General features: G+C 47.1%; 2 protein-coding genes across 2 annotated transcripts in view; both read right to left on the reverse strand.

Annotated features, from left to right (window-relative positions):
- Positions 1–4,292: 4,292 nt before the first annotated feature.
- vsig10l (V-set and immunoglobulin domain containing 10 like) lies at positions 4,293–13,365 on the reverse strand. Its single transcript, XM_080005761.1, has 11 exons — positions 12,329–13,365; positions 11,435–11,764; positions 10,149–10,421; positions 9,771–10,037; positions 9,447–9,683; positions 9,086–9,370; positions 8,490–8,582; positions 7,800–8,003; positions 6,702–6,742; positions 6,035–6,154; positions 4,293–4,459 (listed from the first exon to the last, which is right to left on the reverse strand). Exons 1-11 carry the CDS (start codon positions 12,363–12,365, stop codon positions 4,382–4,384), a joined length of 1,965 nt encoding a protein of 654 aa, XP_079861887.1. The 5' UTR covers positions 12,366–13,365; the 3' UTR covers positions 4,293–4,381.
- Positions 13,366–13,507: 142 nt separating this feature from the next.
- etfb (electron transfer flavoprotein subunit beta) overlaps positions 13,508–17,500 on the reverse strand; it is a 7,422-nt gene continuing 3,429 nt past the window's right edge. Inside the window, exons 5-7 of the mRNA XM_080006094.1 lie at positions 16,463–16,621; positions 15,836–16,042; positions 13,508–14,205 (exon numbers count right to left, since the gene is read on the reverse strand). Of these exons, the coding sequence (XP_079862220.1) occupies positions 15,872–16,042; positions 16,463–16,621 (330 nt within the window). The 3' untranslated portion in view covers positions 13,508–14,205; positions 15,836–15,871. The remainder of the gene's footprint in view (positions 14,206–15,835; positions 16,043–16,462; positions 16,622–17,500) is intronic.

Here is a 17,500-nt window from a genome sequence, read left to right on the forward strand (position 1 = left end):
TCCAGAGTACTGGGGTGTTTCAGAGTACTGGGCTGTTTTAGGGTACTGGATGTTTCAGAGTACTAGAGTGTTCCAGAATACTGGGGTGTGTCAGAGTACTCGAGTGCTCCAGAGTACTGGGTGTTCCAGAGCACTGGGTGTTCCAGAGCACTGGGTGTTCTAGAGTACTGGGGCCCGGAGTGAGAATGCTCTGGAGCCTGTGGACTTCTTTTTAACTCTCGGAATCGCTAAAAGACCAGCATGTTGTGAGCGTAAGGCTCCAGATGGTGCATAAGGTACCACGAAGTCAGTAAGATAGGAGGGTACTAGGCCGTGTCATATTTTATTGGTAAGTAGCAAAACCTTTGTGGGGGTCTCTTTCCACAGGTAAGGGTTTAGGGAGGGAGGCAGAGTTCCTCTGGCTGTGGTGCGCCAACATGGCGAGAGTTAAATTGTTCATATCAATATCCAGCACGCAGGCCACAATTATATATACATCTGAGGATTTATTATTATAATCGTGAATAATAGCCCTCTCGGCGCTGGAGGAATGGCGTTCTGCTCCTGGTCTCCTCACGAGCCTGTGCGCTGATCTCCTCTGTAAGACAAACAAACATTAAGAAAACTCCCTGGCTGGAGTCAATTCGAGGCAGCTTGGTGCCCCGGCCCCCCAGACCAGGAGAGAAAGTCAGCCACGACCATCTGTGCCGCCGGCCTGTGGACCCCCCGGAAGTTAAAGGGCTGGAGAGCCAGGTACTACCGGATGATCCGGGCGTTTGTGTCCTTCATGCGGTGGAGCCACTGCAGCAGGGCGTGGTGCAAACAGAGGGTGAAAGCTTGTCCCAGGAGGTAGTAGTGGAGGGAACCGACTGCCCATTTGATAGCTATACACTCCTTCTCCACCGTGCTGTACCTCGACTCCTGCTCCGAGAGCTTGCGGCTAAGGTACAGCACCGAACGCTCGGTCCTCTCCGCCTCCTGGGACAAGACTGCACCCAGCCCTCTGTTCAATGCATCGGTTTGCAGACAGAAAGTGAGAGAAAAGGTAGGGTTAAACAGCACTGGCTTCTCACAGAGAGCTGACTTTACCCTCGCAAACGCCTGCTGTGACTTCTCTGACCACTGGACCAGATCTGGAGCACCTTTTTCAAGTTAAGTTTGTCAAGGGGCTGGTTATCTCTGAAAAGTTGGGGACAACCCTCCTGTAGTAGCCGGCCAGCCCCAAGAACTGCCTCGCCTCCTTCTTGGTCTTGGGTCTTGGCGTGTTTGCGACCACAGCAGTTTTATCAAGCTGGGGTCGGACCCAAGTGGTACCCCAGATACCGTACCTCCCGTGTCCCATCTTTGGGTTGGCGGTAAGCCCAGCCCGCCTCAGGGACTCCAGCGCAGCGCCCACATGCTGCATATGCCGCTCCAAGGTGTCGCTGTGAATAATAACGTCATCTAGGTAGGCAACGGCATATGCTAAATGCGGACGCAGAACGCGGTCCATGAGTCTCTGAAAGGTGGCCCGGGCACCGAACAACCCGAACGGAAGTGTGCGAGATTGGTATAAGCCGCACGGCGTGGAGAACACTGATTTTTCCTTGGACTCCTGAGACAAGGGAATCTGGCAGTAGCCCTCAGTTAAATCCAGTGTGGTGAAAAAATTGAGCTGTACCTAACGAAGTTCATTGACCCGGGGCATCGGGTAGGCGTGGACACCGCGTTCACCCTTCGGTAGTCCACGCAGAACCGGACTGACCCATCGGGCTTACCCACCAGCACGATGGGACTAGACCAGTCCCTCGTGGACTCCTCTATTACGCCCATGTCCAGCATGGCCTGCACCATTTTGTGTTTGTGTTCGGGCAGGTGATATGGCTGAGAGCGCACCTTCACCCCCAGGGTCGTCTTCACATGGTGGTCTATGAGGGACGTGAGGCCTGGCAGGGAGGAGAAAACATCAGCAAAGCTACGCTGAAGTGCAGCTACGTCCGCCCTCTCGGACGGGGAGAGATGGTCACTTAACAGGGCAGTGGTACGATCGGCCGCTTTCTGAACCCAACTCATCCCGCTCAATGACCGGCGTGACCAGAGCCACAGCCGTCCCCTCCCTCCATTCTTTTAAGAGGTTTAGGTGATAAATTTATGTCGCCCCCTGCCTGTCAGACCGCTTGACCTCATAATCGACCTCGCTAACCCGCCGTTTGACCACAAAAGGCCCTTGCCACTTTTTGAGCAAATTAGAGCTGGACGTAGAGAGCAACACTAACACCTTGTCTCCCGGGGCAAATTGTCTGAGTTGAGCCCCCGGGTCGTAAAAGAGGTGCTGACGTTCCTGAGCCCGGAGCAAATTCTCCCGTGATGACAGCCGAATCAGAGCGTGTATCTTCGCTCTCAGATCCGTAACATACTGAATTTCACTCTTACTGGGGCTGGGACCTTCCTCCCAGTTTTCTTCCCAGGGTCTCCTGCCAAAGAGGAGCTCAAAGGGAGAAAATCTCATGCTGCTCTCATGTTGCTCTAGCGGCACTTTCATGACGCTCTCATGGTGCTCTCGCAGTGCTTTCATGGCGCTCTAATGAGGCTCTCATTACACTCTCATCAAGTCTATAGTTACCTCGACTGTTGTTGTGGTTGTGCATTTTTTTTACCAACACAAAATGGACAAATATTGAACTCGTCAATATCTTTTTTTTTTTTTTTTTTAACCTGTGCTGTCATCATGCTGCACATACAACACAGAGTATTTGTGCCATTGCATCCAGGACAGAGTTAGTTGCAAGTGGAGTTGAAATTGTCAACCTGCAATGACACTCTTTATTCATTCTTTAATCATCAACAACTGCTGCAATAACTCTGTCCTGTGACGAGCTGTAGAATGACAAGAGCACAGCTTTTGGTTCTAGAGAACCACCAGCAACCCCCCACTTTGGAGAACAATTTATCATGTTTGGATTTATAAAATACTGATCACTACTCCAAGAGGGAGAATGACCACGGTGAGACAAGTAAACATAGTAACAAACAACATTTTCACAAAAACAAACATTGGACAACAACATTTATTGAAAATCAATTAATTAGGTCCAGGAAAACTGGAACTACAACTGGTCACGTGGCCTCTTCCTGTCATAGTTATGACATTTAATGAGGGAGAAAAGGAGAAGGATGATACCAGGAGGGTGCTGGTGTGTGTGTGTGTGTGTGTAAGATGTCCACCAATGAGTGTACAGGACTTATCCCCATTGGTTCTGGTGTAGAAGGTCGGTATTATGTTGCGGCGCCTCCCAGCAGCAGAAGGGGCCCCGAAGCCCCCTGAACTCCACAGCCCTGTATACACCCTATAGCTGCAGGAAAGCCCCGAGCACCCTGCCCTGCAGCCACAGAAGACCCCTGAGCCCCCAGAGGGCCGTGGAGCAACCCCCACGCTCAGCCCCGAGGAGCATTACCCAGTCCCAGAGAGAACAAGGAGACCCCGCACCCCAGGGGCGCACACATACAACCGACCCCCAGGTGCAGGCACAAGACACAAGGGATGGACCGCAGGCCCGGATCCCGGCCCCACGGCCACAGACTGACACCGCGCCCGAGCCGCCCGCAGGATGGGTTAAATGCAGAGGCCTCATTTCACCGGCAATCATCCTGTGTGTGCGTGCATGTGTTGTAGTGTGGTGTGCTGTGTGACAAATAAAGATTGTTCTTCTTCTATCACTGGAAAAATTATCAATTTGTTAAAATCTGGAAGAACGACATATTTGCATAAGCGTCACATTCTGACCAAACAGGAGAGCCAGTGGCACCACCTCCTGGACAGACTGACCATGACCTCATGGACTTGATGCATGAGATGAAAAAGATTACCAAAGCCACTCCTCCTCCTCTGCAAACCTCTGAATCTAGTTTGATACACAAACTTGGTTTTGTTTTCAAACTATCCTGTAGCCTCCAAGGCACCAGACAAATGTCCACAATCAAATCAAGCATTAAATGTGTTGGCACAGTGTATTGGTCCTGGGTTCAATTCCTGCCTGGGATGCTGTTGGCACCGTGCTCCGGAGGGTTATCTCCTGATCAGGGTCCTTTCTGTGTAGAGTTACATAACATTAGAACCCCCACTAAAAACATGGTCTGACCAGCAGTGGACACATTCTGCATTTTAAATAGTTGAAAAGGAAACAACGCTAATCTTGCTTTTAGATTTATTAAAAATAATTTAATCACATTGTAAAATTTATACAGTTCAAAGTTTGTGGTTATAAACCGATTTCTTCAAAAACATGTTCATGCATTAGATCCTGAATGGAAATGTGATTACACAAACAGTCAGAAATAAATAAACAAATTATTGAAATAAGATCTTAAAACACAACAAAAAGTAAAAAATATGTAAGACAGACTTCGCCCTCAGACTTTTCTTTCAGACGGTCGTTGCAATCCTGACGGGAGGAGGAAGAGGGACGAAGGTCGGCAGAGCCAGTGAGCGTTCGGACGGAGCCTTAGGTGGAAAATAAAAAAATAAATAACAGCAGCTCACATAAAAAAAAAAAAATAAAAAAAAAAACACGCAAAAATAATGAAGCAAGAGAAAAAAAATACAAAGAAAATGGCAATGTAAAAATACATAAAAACTGTTCAAAACAACAATATGGCAATATACACTAAACATAATGACAAACAAAAAAATGTAACCTAAAAAAAAACAAAAGAAAGACAAAAATAAAAAAAGACCAAAAAAATTAATGGCATTAATAATAATAAATATAGCTGCAGGCAGCAATACACTGGGTCCAGTTTAGTTGTGTTGGGTGCGTTTTACAGTTTTCCAGGTTCTCTGAAATGCAGCACGATTTTCCGAGTTTACATCGAACGCAGCGTGGGCTTCCCCCAGTCTGTCGGTCTCCTGGTTGCTCGTCTCGTGGAGCAACCACTATGTGGTCTGCACAATGCAATCCTCCTGTCTTTAAAACAACCGTCCATGTTTGCCTGTAAAGGTGAACTTCTCATTGTTAGAAGTCACCATGTTGTCTGTGGAAATAGTGCTGCACTCTCAGTGACGTTTGGCGCCGTGTCTGAATTTGTTTGTTGAGGTTTTTTACTTGGATTACATTTTCAATAACTTAAGTTTTTTAATGAAATACGAAAAACATTGTGGTATTTCTGTTCGTAATTACCATTGTACCACTTCTATTTTTCTGACGCCTTGCTGGATCTTGAACACATCACTCAGTTGCACATTTCAGTGTTCAAGGGTAACATCTAAGGGTAACATCTAAACACTACAGAGTGACCGAGTCCACACTGCACACGATCCAAATGGACACTCAATCCCAACCTGTACATTTATAGTAAATATGATGTCATAAAGCGTCATGTCACCATATCATTGATAGTGAACAATATGATATTGTCATAAAGCGTCTTACTGTAAATATAATTTATAGTAAATATGTCATAAAGCGTCTTACTGTAAATAATTTATAGTAAATGATATGATGACATCAGAAAGCCTCTTACGTAAATTTATAGTAAATAATATGATGACGTCATAAAGTGTCTTACTGTAAATATAATTTATAGTAAATAATATGATGTCATAAAGCGTCTCTGTAAATCTCATCTCCTTCATTTTAGAACCAGACGTGTGACGTGTCAATTAACCAAGAACAACTGAATATTTGGCGTCAAAGTTGTTTGGTTTTTCGCTAAAACCTCCGTATGTGGATGAAACTTCAACCACAAGGTTTTTGTCCATTTCCTGTTTGAACCGCTCCGTCACAGTGTTGGTGTGTTATGCTGAGTTGGTGTTCCAGGTAGTTTTAGGCTTCAAAATCCAGAGAATCTTCTTCCGAACAACACAGGACTGTTGAACAACAATAGGACCCCTAATAATATAATCAGCTGTAATAATAATATAATCAGCATGTCCGTGGAACGAGCAACCTTTTTCCATGGACATGCTTGATGAGGGATTGGGTGAAGAGCGTCTGAGACATTGGGGCTGGTTGACAGGAAGCAGTCTAAAATGCTGCTTTGAGCAACAGGCCCCGGCTCTCAGGGACCATGACCTCACCTGCTGCAGCTTGTTGTAGTCCGGCAGCGTGTGGAGGCCTCCGGTCAGGAGGTGGTGAGGACGAGGAGCCAAGTCCTGCTGTGACATCACTGCCTGAACAGAGGGAACTGCAACGTAAACCTTTTTAATTCACTTTAATAACTCCGTCCTATTCCAGACTGCTCCTGTCGATTACTCACATTTCAGTATCTTTAGAGCTTATTGTGCGTAACCAGCAGGTGTCAAGACATTTCACTGCATATATGTATGAACGTATGCATACGTGAGAAATAACCTCTAACTTACTTTCAGATCACAGTTCAAGAACTTCCCTATATCCATATCTATCTAGTTTTTTTTTTTTTCCATTTCTGATAAGATCTCATAGATGAGAAATTACCATTAAAAAGGAAACGAAAGAAAACGTGTGAAAGGAGCAGGAAGACGTCAGCGCTTCTACTCAACACTCCTCTGAGAGACACTTGAGTTCTAAAAGCAACAAATCAATCCACACAACCAGAGATGTGTGTCCACTGTGTTTTTACGTCATTTAAATCTTTGAATTGTCCTTGTGTATGAAATGCCGACAGATACTATGATACAGACACTATGATCCATAACCATACAAACGCAGTCAGAACGTGGAGTGTCGTGAGCGTTCAGCGACACGTCCAGCTCTGGTCTTCACCTTCTCCACCCCCCTGGAAACAGGATACCTGCCACGCCCACCTTCAAACACAGCACAAAGACCTCCGTCACTCCTACGTCACGCTGGTGCTTTTTGCATTGAGGAAGGAGAACGGTTGTTTTTTTTTGGTTACGGTTCTTCTTGTAGCAGCGGACGAGGAGGACGAGGAGGAGGACGAGGAGGAGCAGGAGGAGGAGGCTGCAGGGGACTCCTGCTGCGATGCCAGCGACGGCTGCACCGCTCAGAGCACCACCTGGAGAACAGGAAACACCCAAGCGCTCATCTACTCACCTTCTATGTAGAACCACTTCAAACCTATATCCTCTTCATATGTATAAGAAAATATATTTAACAATTGATTAAATATTGCCGCTTCACATAAATGTAAAGGAAAACATAATATTCATTTGCCATATTATTTTGTAATACATTTAACTGAATAATGGTCAAATGAACGGTCTCACACACTCCAACAGCGCCCCTGGGTTCGATTCCCGCCTGGGGCGCTGTTGGCACCGCGCGCCGGTGGGTTATCTCCCAAACAGGAGCCTTTCTGTGTGGAGTTTGCATGTTCTCCCCGTGCTCACATGGGGTTTCCTCCACCTCACGTCAGTAAGGACCCCCACCCAAAACATGCACCCATCATGGTCTGACCAGCGATGGACACTTATCACCTGGTCCCCGGGCGCGTCCACGTACGCTGCCCACTGCTCCTGGCTGTGGCCCCGGAGGAAGGACAACCCAGGATGGTTCAATGCAGAGAGTCCATTTCACCAGCACCATCAAAGCATGTGTGTGTGTGTGTGTGCAAGTATGTGTTGTAGTGTGGTGTGTGATAAATAAAGACTGTTTCTTCTTCTTTCTTGCTATAATGTTGACAGGTAGAGGCCACGTGCTGCAACCATCGTTCCAATTTCTGCCTATTAAATTGTATTTTTTCAAATACATGTGGTTTGTTTCCATGTTTCACTTGTGGCGATCGTCGCCCTCTCGGAGAACCAATGAGGATTAGTCATTCAGCTGATCAGAACGGATGTCCTGGTAGGATCTCCCTCAGAAGAGGGGGACTGGTGGGGATATTTCCTCCTGAGCTCCTACCTGGTCCTGTCCTGAGCACCTCGGACGCCGCTCCCACAGTCAGGCCGGCGCTGGGAACGACCCGGAAGTGGTACGTGGAGCTGGGGTCCAGGACCAGGACGTCGGCGCTGCGGGCGGAGCCCGGTCTGCGCTGCACGGAGCGGAACCCGGAGCCTCTGACTCCGTCGCTCAGGAGATCTGGTCCCTTCATCTGGATGTCAAACCCTGGGAGGAGATTCATCTGGAGGTTAAAATGACTTCAAGCTTTATTTTCTGTCACATCAACACTTGGAAAATGGCAACGAAATGTGAGACATACTTTATCCTTCAAAAAAAACAAAACAAAAAACCAAAAAAAAAACAGGGAATGCACCAGTACTAACAACAAGTAGTTTACTCAGCGAGACATTTTATAAAATACATTTGATAGTGAATATGGACACACAAATATCGAACCAAATGTCCCGCCCACATCAAGCAGGTCACACACACACACACACACACACACACACACCTCAAAGCTCCAAACCAGCAGATCAGTGTTTACACCCTCATGTTGTGTGTTCCCCATGGGAAGCCACGGGTTCCCACGCAGTGTTTACAAGTGAAACAAAGATCTTCCAAACTTAAAAAGAATAAAAAAACTAGGGTGTGCAGAAAAAACCCCAAAAAAACCCCACCAAAAACAAACAAAAAACACGTCTGTTTTACCTGAAACCACGGAGGCCGGCGGCACCTCCCAGGTCAGGGTGACGACGCTGCCATCTTGATTAGTGAACAGACTGGAATCTGAGATGGTGGGGCCTCCATGGAGGAGGGGAGAGAGAGGGAGATTAAAGTGATTAAAGACAATGCAGAGCTTTGTTTCAAGGAAACAGTGAAGCTCCGACCTCAGGTTCCGGATTTCCTGCACCGTCCTGAAGAAAGGTTAAATGGAGGAGGAGCAGAGGGGTTGGGAGGTGGAACGACTCTCAAACTTATTATTTATTTGTTTTTTTATCTGTGAAGGAGCTTTGTGTGTGAACACAATGAGTTTGGAGGAATCCAGTTCACCATCGTCGTGTCTCGTGGGTCCCAGTGTGTTACACAAAATAAAAAAAAAAAAAATAATAAAAAAAAAAAAAAGGTGTCTGGCGGCACTTGGGTTTCTCAAGCTACGGCTCCCGTTTGGCCCCTCTGAATTTCACGACCCCTGAAAGTTCTCAGCGAGTTCGATCCCCTCTGGATGAGCCACAAAGCGAGGACACTGATCTTACTTAAGGGTGTGTGACATAAAGCTTGAATATGTGGAGGGAACCGTCCAGTACCGATCAGCAGAGTCTCCCGGCGCCGGCGGCCCAGCGGGTTGTGGCAGGTGCATGTGTAGTTTCTGGAGAGGGAAGCGCTGATGTTAAAATGTCGAAGGGTGAGCTCCGTGGAGTCGGCACTGAACTGGACGTTGGTCCCGCTGCTCAGGACCTGGACCTGGTCCCCTTGGGTCCAGGACACCAGCGCTGGGGGCCACGCCTCGCTGAAGCAGCGGACGGTCACCGCTATCCTGCCGTCCGGGTCCACGTCGGTGGTGACCTGCGGGAGGAAGGCCGCCGGCTTACCTGGGAGAGAGAGCAGCGATGCGAGGTTACCATAGCAACGGTGGTTAGGCAGAAGTTTCTGGGATGCGTGTCTTACGTGCGGTGACGTTGCAGGCGCCGCCCTGCAGGGGGTGCAGCGCGACGCAAACCACCGCTGTGCCGTCGAGGTCTTCTGAAGCCTCCACGTTCAGGACCAGGACGTCGGCCGCGCCGCCGCTTGGTTCCAGGAAGGAGAGCTGGGCCGCCGGGACGCCCCCCAGCCAGTCACAACGGTACTGCAGCCGGCTGTTATTCACCGACTGGACCGAGCACACCGGCGCGCCGCTGGGTCGCTCTGTCCAAGATAGAGATTCAGGTATAAAAGCTAAAACAAAAACTGTAGAATGACATAGAATCTGCCTCAATTCCTGCGTCTTCAGACCGTAGATGTGGACGGTCGTGTTTTTCTGCCGCCGTGCTCCGGTCATCTCGTTGCGCAGCACGCAGGTGTACACGCCTCCCTGAGCGGTCCGGACGCCGGTCAGGTTCAGGGTGCCGTTGTGTGAATCGGGAAGGGTCTCGCCACCAAACATCCAGGTGGCAGTCGGCCGTGGAACGCCGGCCGCTTGGCAGGAGAGCAGGACGGAGTCCCCGGACTCGTAGAAAGGCCTGACTGGGGCGGTTCCGAGCTCCGGCTCATCCGGTCCGTCTGAATAGAGAAAAAGAAGGGGGTTTGGGGATGGATTAGGAAATAAAGAAGCCAAAACAGAGCAGAGCGGGAAACTCAGGCCAATGTTTGTGTGAAGTGCTACGCCCTCACACAGCACCGAGACGTCCTTGTGGAGGGTCTCCTGGCTGAAGGGGTTCCTCAGGACCAGCGTGTAGCGTCCTGTGTCGCCTCGAAGCAGCCAGCGGATCCTGAGCCTCTCGGGCTCCACGGCGTAGCGCGAGTTGTTCTGGATCTCGGCGCCGTCGAAGAACCACGTGGCCTGATCCGCGACGCCGCGCCAGGCGCTGTAGCGCAGGGTGAGGCCGTCTCCGCCCTCCACCACTCGCTCCGGATCGGCATCCAGGGTCACATTCTGGAAGGACTCTGGAGGAAAACAGAGAATAGAAATAATGGGATAAATAAAAAAAATAAAAATGAAATTAAAAAATACAAACATAACGATGCCTGAGCTTTCTCTTCAGGTAGATGAGGCTGTGGCTGGACACCGGCAGGCCGGTCCACTTCCTCCAGAGTCACTAAAGCATTTCCTTATGGGCCTCGCTCAGTGCACAGGGGCGTCATCATGCTGAAACACAACAGGGTCCTCCACAAACTGCTGCCACCAAGCTGGAAGTGCACAGTTCTCTGGAAAGTCACGGTTAAGATTTCCCATCACTGGAATGACGGAGCCACACCCAAACCGTAAAGAACAGCCCAGACCGCCATTCCTCCGACACCAGACTTTACAGCTCGCACCCTGCGTTCAGGAAGGAAGTGTTGATCCATCGGTCCAGAGTCCGGCACGCTTTACACCGCTTGACTGGTGATGTGAGGCTTGTGCGTACGAACCCAGTTCATCAAGCTCACGACGAGCAGTTCCTGTGCTGCCGCTGCTTCCAGAGTGTTGAGGACAGACCATGCCCCGGCGCTGGGCGGTCCCAAACTGGGTGGTCCCAAACTGGGTGCGGTGGTGGCGTATCGCACCGCGCCGCCTCCGGGCTGAGCTGTTGCTGCTCCCAGACGTTTCCTACTTCACAGCAACAGAACTGAGGGTTTAGCCGAGCGGGTCTATCCGGACAGGAAATGGACAAACTGATGTGACGGAAAGGTGCCGTCCAATGACAAAGACAGGTTAAAGGTCACAGAGTTCTTCAGTCGGAGCCGTTCTGCTGGAGAGGCTGCACCTGATGCCTAGTGTGTCCACATCATTTTGGCCATGTTGTGTATCTCGGAGCAGTGAGCAGCCACGTAGCGGCGCCCGGGGACTAACACCAAATCTGGACCGAGGCCTTGAGCGTCTAACCCAAACCTACATGTCTGTCACACCGCAGAGCTTCACGCCATGACACTGGAAGTTTGTACTTGTTTTTAAGCCAACAGCCAGCCAGCCCCCTCACCGTACACTCTGAGGACGAACACGGTGGAGGCCACGACCAGCCCGGACTTGGTGATTTCTGCCTTGTAGCTGTTGCTGTATCCGAGCGTCACGGCGGTGAAGGACAGGGACCCGGACGGCTGGATGTGGAGCACGTGGCGGTGCGCTCTGGAGATGTCCGCCGGGTCCTCAGAGCCCACGGTCCAGGTGACCACGGGCAGGGGGCCCATGAACCAGCGCAGCACCGGGTCCGTGGCTCCGAGCAGGGTCACCTCCAGGGTCAGGTTGCTGCCGGCCAGGGCGTTGACCGGGGGCGGGGCTGCAGGAGACACCTGCAGGACACAGTGGACTCCTGCCAACATGAGGTCAGGATAAATAAAACTTCTTTTATGTTTGTATCTCAGTTGAACTCGGCAGGGACCTTCACACATACAAGGAATCTGTCGTGGTGAGAATCGACACACGATTAACATGAAATGTCTCGTAAAAATATAATACCGACAAAATAGCCAAAATATACAAAACAGAAAGTCAAATATATAAAATGTAGAGAATATACAAAGCGTGATGCTAAGGAAGTCATTAGTACACAGGAAATTCATAAATGACAGTGTGAAAGTTATCTGGTGCATAAAGCACATTTGGACACTGTGTTTTATTGTCATAATTTTTTGACTGTTAGAAACTTTTATTTTTAATTTTTTATAAATACTACTTGTTTGTCTGCACCCCCTCACACCATCTAATACCTTATTTATATAACACCACCTGTAAGACTTAACTCAGGACCGGCATGAGAGAGTAACACTTAGAAGTAAAATAGCACTCAACCAGGACACCGGATAAGACTTTAAATACTTTAAGTACATTTAAGACAAAGTACTTCTTTACTTTTACTTTGGAAGTTAAATCTCACCTTTCAAGGTGAGCATCAAGGCCAACAGAACATCCATCAGGCTTCGTCGACAGTTAAAAACAATAACAAAAATGTAAGAAGAATAAGTGGAAAAACTCCTATTAAACGCTGTTTCGTTCTTTTCTTTATATTCCTCCTCCTCCGCAGCAGCAGCTGGCACCTCCAGGTGATTCAGTCTGAGCTCTCGACTCCGCTCACCTGTGGAGGTGAGGCCACGCCCCCTCGCACCTGGTCCTCTGGGCGGTTCAGAGAGAAGCAGAAAGGCTTCTTCTCAGGGTTCAGGAAGACGGGTTGCACTGCTGCTCTGTCGTTGTTTCGGGAAAAACAGTTTTGGAAAGTTTTCTCCGTCTAAGGTTGAGATCCTCGAACATGTTGCATAAAGTGTCAGTGACATTTCTGATCATTTGGTGCAATTTGTTTTATGTGTTCGTCTATGACAGAACAGACAATGACAGTCAGCAATGAAACGGTGTCTGTCACGATAATTTCACAACACATCATTTAACAAAAACTCAAAGCACCAGTTCGAAGAACAAACTGCTAATTATAGTGGCTTTTGGGAATGAAACAGAAATGCAGATATCAACTCAGTATAGTGTATATAGTAGTACAGTATATATTTTGTCATGTTTTAATTGAAATTAACTTTGGGAGAACACACTTGTTTTTCAACATGTCTCTGAGCAGGGGCAGGGACGGAGCACTCAGTGGGAGGGATGAAAATCAAAAAAAAGGGCACGTTTCACTAGTGGAACCCTAAACCTGAAGAAATGTGGATTCTATTTCAACACCCAAAACACCATTCCCTGCAATCTAAAGCTCCCAGGGAGGAAACAAGGACCTTGTTACGGTCAACCGGGACAACCCTCTTAATGGACAGCAGCAGAGGATCTGAGTCTTCTTACGGGCACCTTAGAGGACACTTGTCACCATACAGGGCACTCCTGAGGGCACTTCACACCATTTTCTCTCTTTTTGGGGCACCTTCAGGGAGCTTTGGCTTTGCAAGCCCCCGCTTATGATGATGAATCAGACATCAGAAATTCATAGACGTGCTAAAAATAATCCAAAAGTAACTTTTGCCTTTTCACTTCTTAAGAAACAGAATTGAAGCCACCAGGCACATAGGGGACATGAATCAGGGAAGAGCTGGTGAAAGACAACAAGGTCAGTCGTTGGTGGATTTCGATATGAAAAAGACCATTTCCTTTATTGTGGCGGTGAAGCTTCTGTACATTCGACGTGAATAGAGGCGCTTGTGGTAAAAAGAGCTTAATGTGTTTTGTTCGTTTCCCCTCGTTTTTAAAAGCTGAGAAACACTGAGCATTCTCGGAGCCCATTGACAGTTATATCAACTTTATATCAAATGAATACAGGCCGAGTCAGACGACGCAACGTTAACCCTGAAGAGCAGCCATCCCAGCACATCTCAAACATATTTACAGAGAGGAGGAGGTGATCAGAGACCAGGGCCAACACATCGCATTCCTTGTTGTGTAATCTTCAGTAGGGAGAGCAGAACACAAGTGGAACACAACGGCATGAAAGAAGGTGTAGCTTGTGCAGGTGGAGACTCCCTCCCACAGTGTCAGTACCAGGGACCGAGCACAAGCACCAAACTCAGACAGAAGGCGAGACCTCCATATTTAAAACATGACATTACAACTCAATGCAGGTAAACCACGTTTAGATATTTGAGCATTTTGATGAATACCAGCACATGGACCCGTACCTCCCCCAAACCCCCTTGGTGTGAATTAAAAAGCTGCTTGTTCCTCAGTGTTCCTCCTGAGGGGGAGTAGCTGCAGCAGAGGATCAGAGGAATGTGAGGACCACACAGGACGTGGACCTGAACTCCTCAGCTGTTCTGTAGAGTCCTGAAGGACAGAAAGGAGAGTTGTTGGTTAACTGCACAAAATGTCTGTATTTTAAATTGAATTTACATTGTACACGCCAATCAGCCACAACATTAAAGCACCACTAATAACCACTAATACTGTGTATCTCCCCCCCCGTGTCCCCAAAACAGCTGTGAGCTGGAGGCAGTGACTCCACCAGCCTCTGAAGGTGTCCTGTGGTATCTGGCACGTGGCACCAAGACGTTAGCAGCAGATCCTTTACGTCCTGGAAGTTGGAGGTGGGGCCCCCATGGATCAGGCTTGTTGTTCCAGCACATCCCACAGATGCTCCATGGGACCATCCCTAACTCCACCCATCCACATGATATAGAAGAAAAGGTGATTCATCAGACCTTCACCTTCCTCTATTGCTCCATGGTCCAGTTGTGACGCTCACGTGTCCATTGTAGGTGCTTTCAGCGGTGGAGTAGTAGTTTTTCTGTGGCATCGAACCAGACAGACTAGACTTCACTCCCCACATGCATCAATGAGTTTTGGGCCCCGTGACCCTGTTGCCGGTTCACCGGTCGTCCTTCCTTGGACACTTTCAGTAGTAGTAGTAACCACTGCACAGCGGGAACAGCCACAAGACCTGTGCTTGTGGAGATGCTCTGACCCAGTCGTCCAGCATCACAATGTGCTCCTTGTCAAAGTGGCTCAGATCCTTACGCTGCTTCAACACATCAACTTCAACAACTGACTCTTCACCTGCTGCCTCATATATATAATATATAACAATATACACTGTATATAATATATAACTGTGTGTATATATATATATATATATATATATATATATATATATATATATATATATATATATATATATATATATATATATATTTTATATATATATTTTTATATATATATATATATATATATATATATATATATATATATATATATATTAGTCCCAGTCGTCTGATCTCCAAGGTAAATACACTTTATAAAACCAGTTTGTCTTTACTGGTTACTTTATTTCTTTATTGTTTTTTATTATGTTTTTATACAATATTTGTTATTTATAAATACATTTTCTTATTTAAAAACACGCAACAAAAAAAATATTGGGGTGGTTTTTTGGGGGCTGAAACGGATTAATGGCATTTCAATTAATTTCAATGGGGAAAACTGATTTGCTATACGAGCAGATTGAATTACGAGCTCTGTCACGGAACCAATTAAACTCGTAAGTCAAAGTACCACTGCATAATATAATAACATCTAACAGTATATATAATAATACAAATGATATAACAGGATATATATATATATATATATATATATATATATATATATATATATATAGTAATATGACAGTATATACTGTTTTTAATAATAATATATACAATAATAATATATCCCACCCCTTGACAGGTGCCACTGGAACCTGAGGATCAATGTTATTCACTTCACAAAAATAATAATAAAAAACGCATTATATAATGTAAAAAAAAAGTATATATATATATATATATATTTACATTATATAAATAGTGTAGATATGTTTTTCCATATTTTATTATTTAATTGATTGATATGACTACACACGCATGATGCAAATGGACGGCATTCTGACTCTGAAGTCTGTCTGCAGTTCTGGACTCACCGTGCCGCGCTCCCCTGCTCAGGCCTCCGGGGGGCGCTATATCACGCCTGCCTCCTTCAGCTTCCCCACCAGGTCACTCACGGTCTCCACCTTGACCCCCGCTTGCCTCTGGGGCGGCTCATCCACCCTCAGCACCTCCAGCCGCGACGCCAGCTCCACGCCCAGGTCGGACGGCTTCACGCTGGCGATCTTCTTCTTCTTCGCTTTCTGGAAGCAGCGACACTTTTTTTTAATGCTCAAGTAATAATAATTGTCTTATTATTACAATTATTACTGTTCTTATGAAGCACTTAACATTTTGGAAAATAATTTCAATCAAATAATTACTACAGCAACTCTTTTAAATTAATTTTTTGTTCATTTTCAGGTTTATCGTATATTGGCAATGTGAATTTTTTCAAGTGACTTGATATTATTATTATTATTATTATTATCATCATGATTATTATATATTTTTCTAAAGTTTGCTGCTGCAACACCATTATTTCCCTCCACAGATGAATAAAGTGTCTAAATCTACAGCCTTGAATTTTCCAGTAGAAAGGTGGGACTGCAGTTGTAAAAAACAAATAAAGAATAAATAACTTTGTGGTGTTTGGAAGCTTTGACCTGTGTGTGTGTGTGTACCATGATGTTGGGCAGCGTGGCGTATCTGGGGGTGTTGAGCCGCAGATCCGCCGTCACCACGGCCGGCGTGCTGATCTTGATGGTCTCCAAACCTCCGTCGATCTCTCGCACCACCTTTATCTTGTCGCCTTCGAGGGTCACCTCCGACGCAAAGGTGCCCTGCACGCAGGTCACGTGACAACCACCTTTTAAACTTCCGAGCGTTTAAGAATAAGAGTTACCACAATATTCTAAGGCTCGGAAGGCTCCTTAAGTTGGGAAAATATATAGAAATTTGCTTTTTTTTTAACGTCCTGAAAAATAGAAAACGGTCTTATTTACACCCCTTCAAATAGTTTGCACATTATTTGCTGAAGAAACACCGTGTCAGCAGTTATTTAATGCTTGAATTGAAGGTTATGAGGTCAAGAGTAAAGCACAGTGCTCTACCTGCTGCTCGTACGGAGCAACTACACTGATGTTCCACATCGGTCAAGAACGTAAGATTCATCTCAACGCAACCCTGCCGCCACCTGCTGGTCACCACGTGTCACTGCAAGCCCCTTCCAGAGCGGCCTTGGAGCTTCAACCACACCTGATCGAAACCGATCCAACCGGTCCCAGCCGACCGCGACCGGCGCTCTGAGTGAACCGCGACCGGCGCTCTGCGCGACCGTGACCAGCGCTGACCCACCGCGACCAGCGCTGACCCACCGCGACCAGCGCTGACCCACCGCGACCAGCGCTCTGACCAACCCTTCTAGACGGCGACGCCGGGGAGCTCCACCTATAAAACAGATCCGGTTGCAATGATTCCCTCAAACTATTTCAACCACAGACGGCTTTCATATCAACGGACGGTTCAAAACCTTTGCGCAGATCGGTTCCCTGCTCGTCGACGTACCAGGTAAACACGGGAATTCAACACTAAAATAATAAAAGTGCGTGCATTGATTTTGGGGTGACCCCGAGTGTTTCCTATTTTATCCATTTCATTCATTACCGAGTAGAAAATAACCCAATACAACATGAAATTGTGACCGAATCCCGAAGACAATA

This window comes from Zeus faber (assembly GCF_960531495.2).
Source record: "Zeus faber genome assembly, chromosome: 8".
Taxonomy (NCBI): domain Eukaryota; kingdom Metazoa; phylum Chordata; class Actinopteri; order Zeiformes; family Zeidae; genus Zeus; species Zeus faber.

Bases quoted from the DNA above. Each gene is read 5' to 3' on its own strand.
- vsig10l (XM_080005761.1), bottom strand. From the start codon at position 12,365: ATGGATGTTCTGTTGGCCTTGATGCTCACCTTGAAAG. The intron at 10,038-10,148 runs GTGAGGGCGTAG...TTCTCTATTCAG, and splicing joins CAAGGACGTCTCGGTGCTGT to ACGGACCGGATGAGCCGGAG. The intron at 8,004-8,489 runs GTAAAACAGACG...ATCTCCTCCCAG, and splicing joins GCCGGCCTCCGTGGTTTCAG to GGTTTGACATCCAGATGAAG.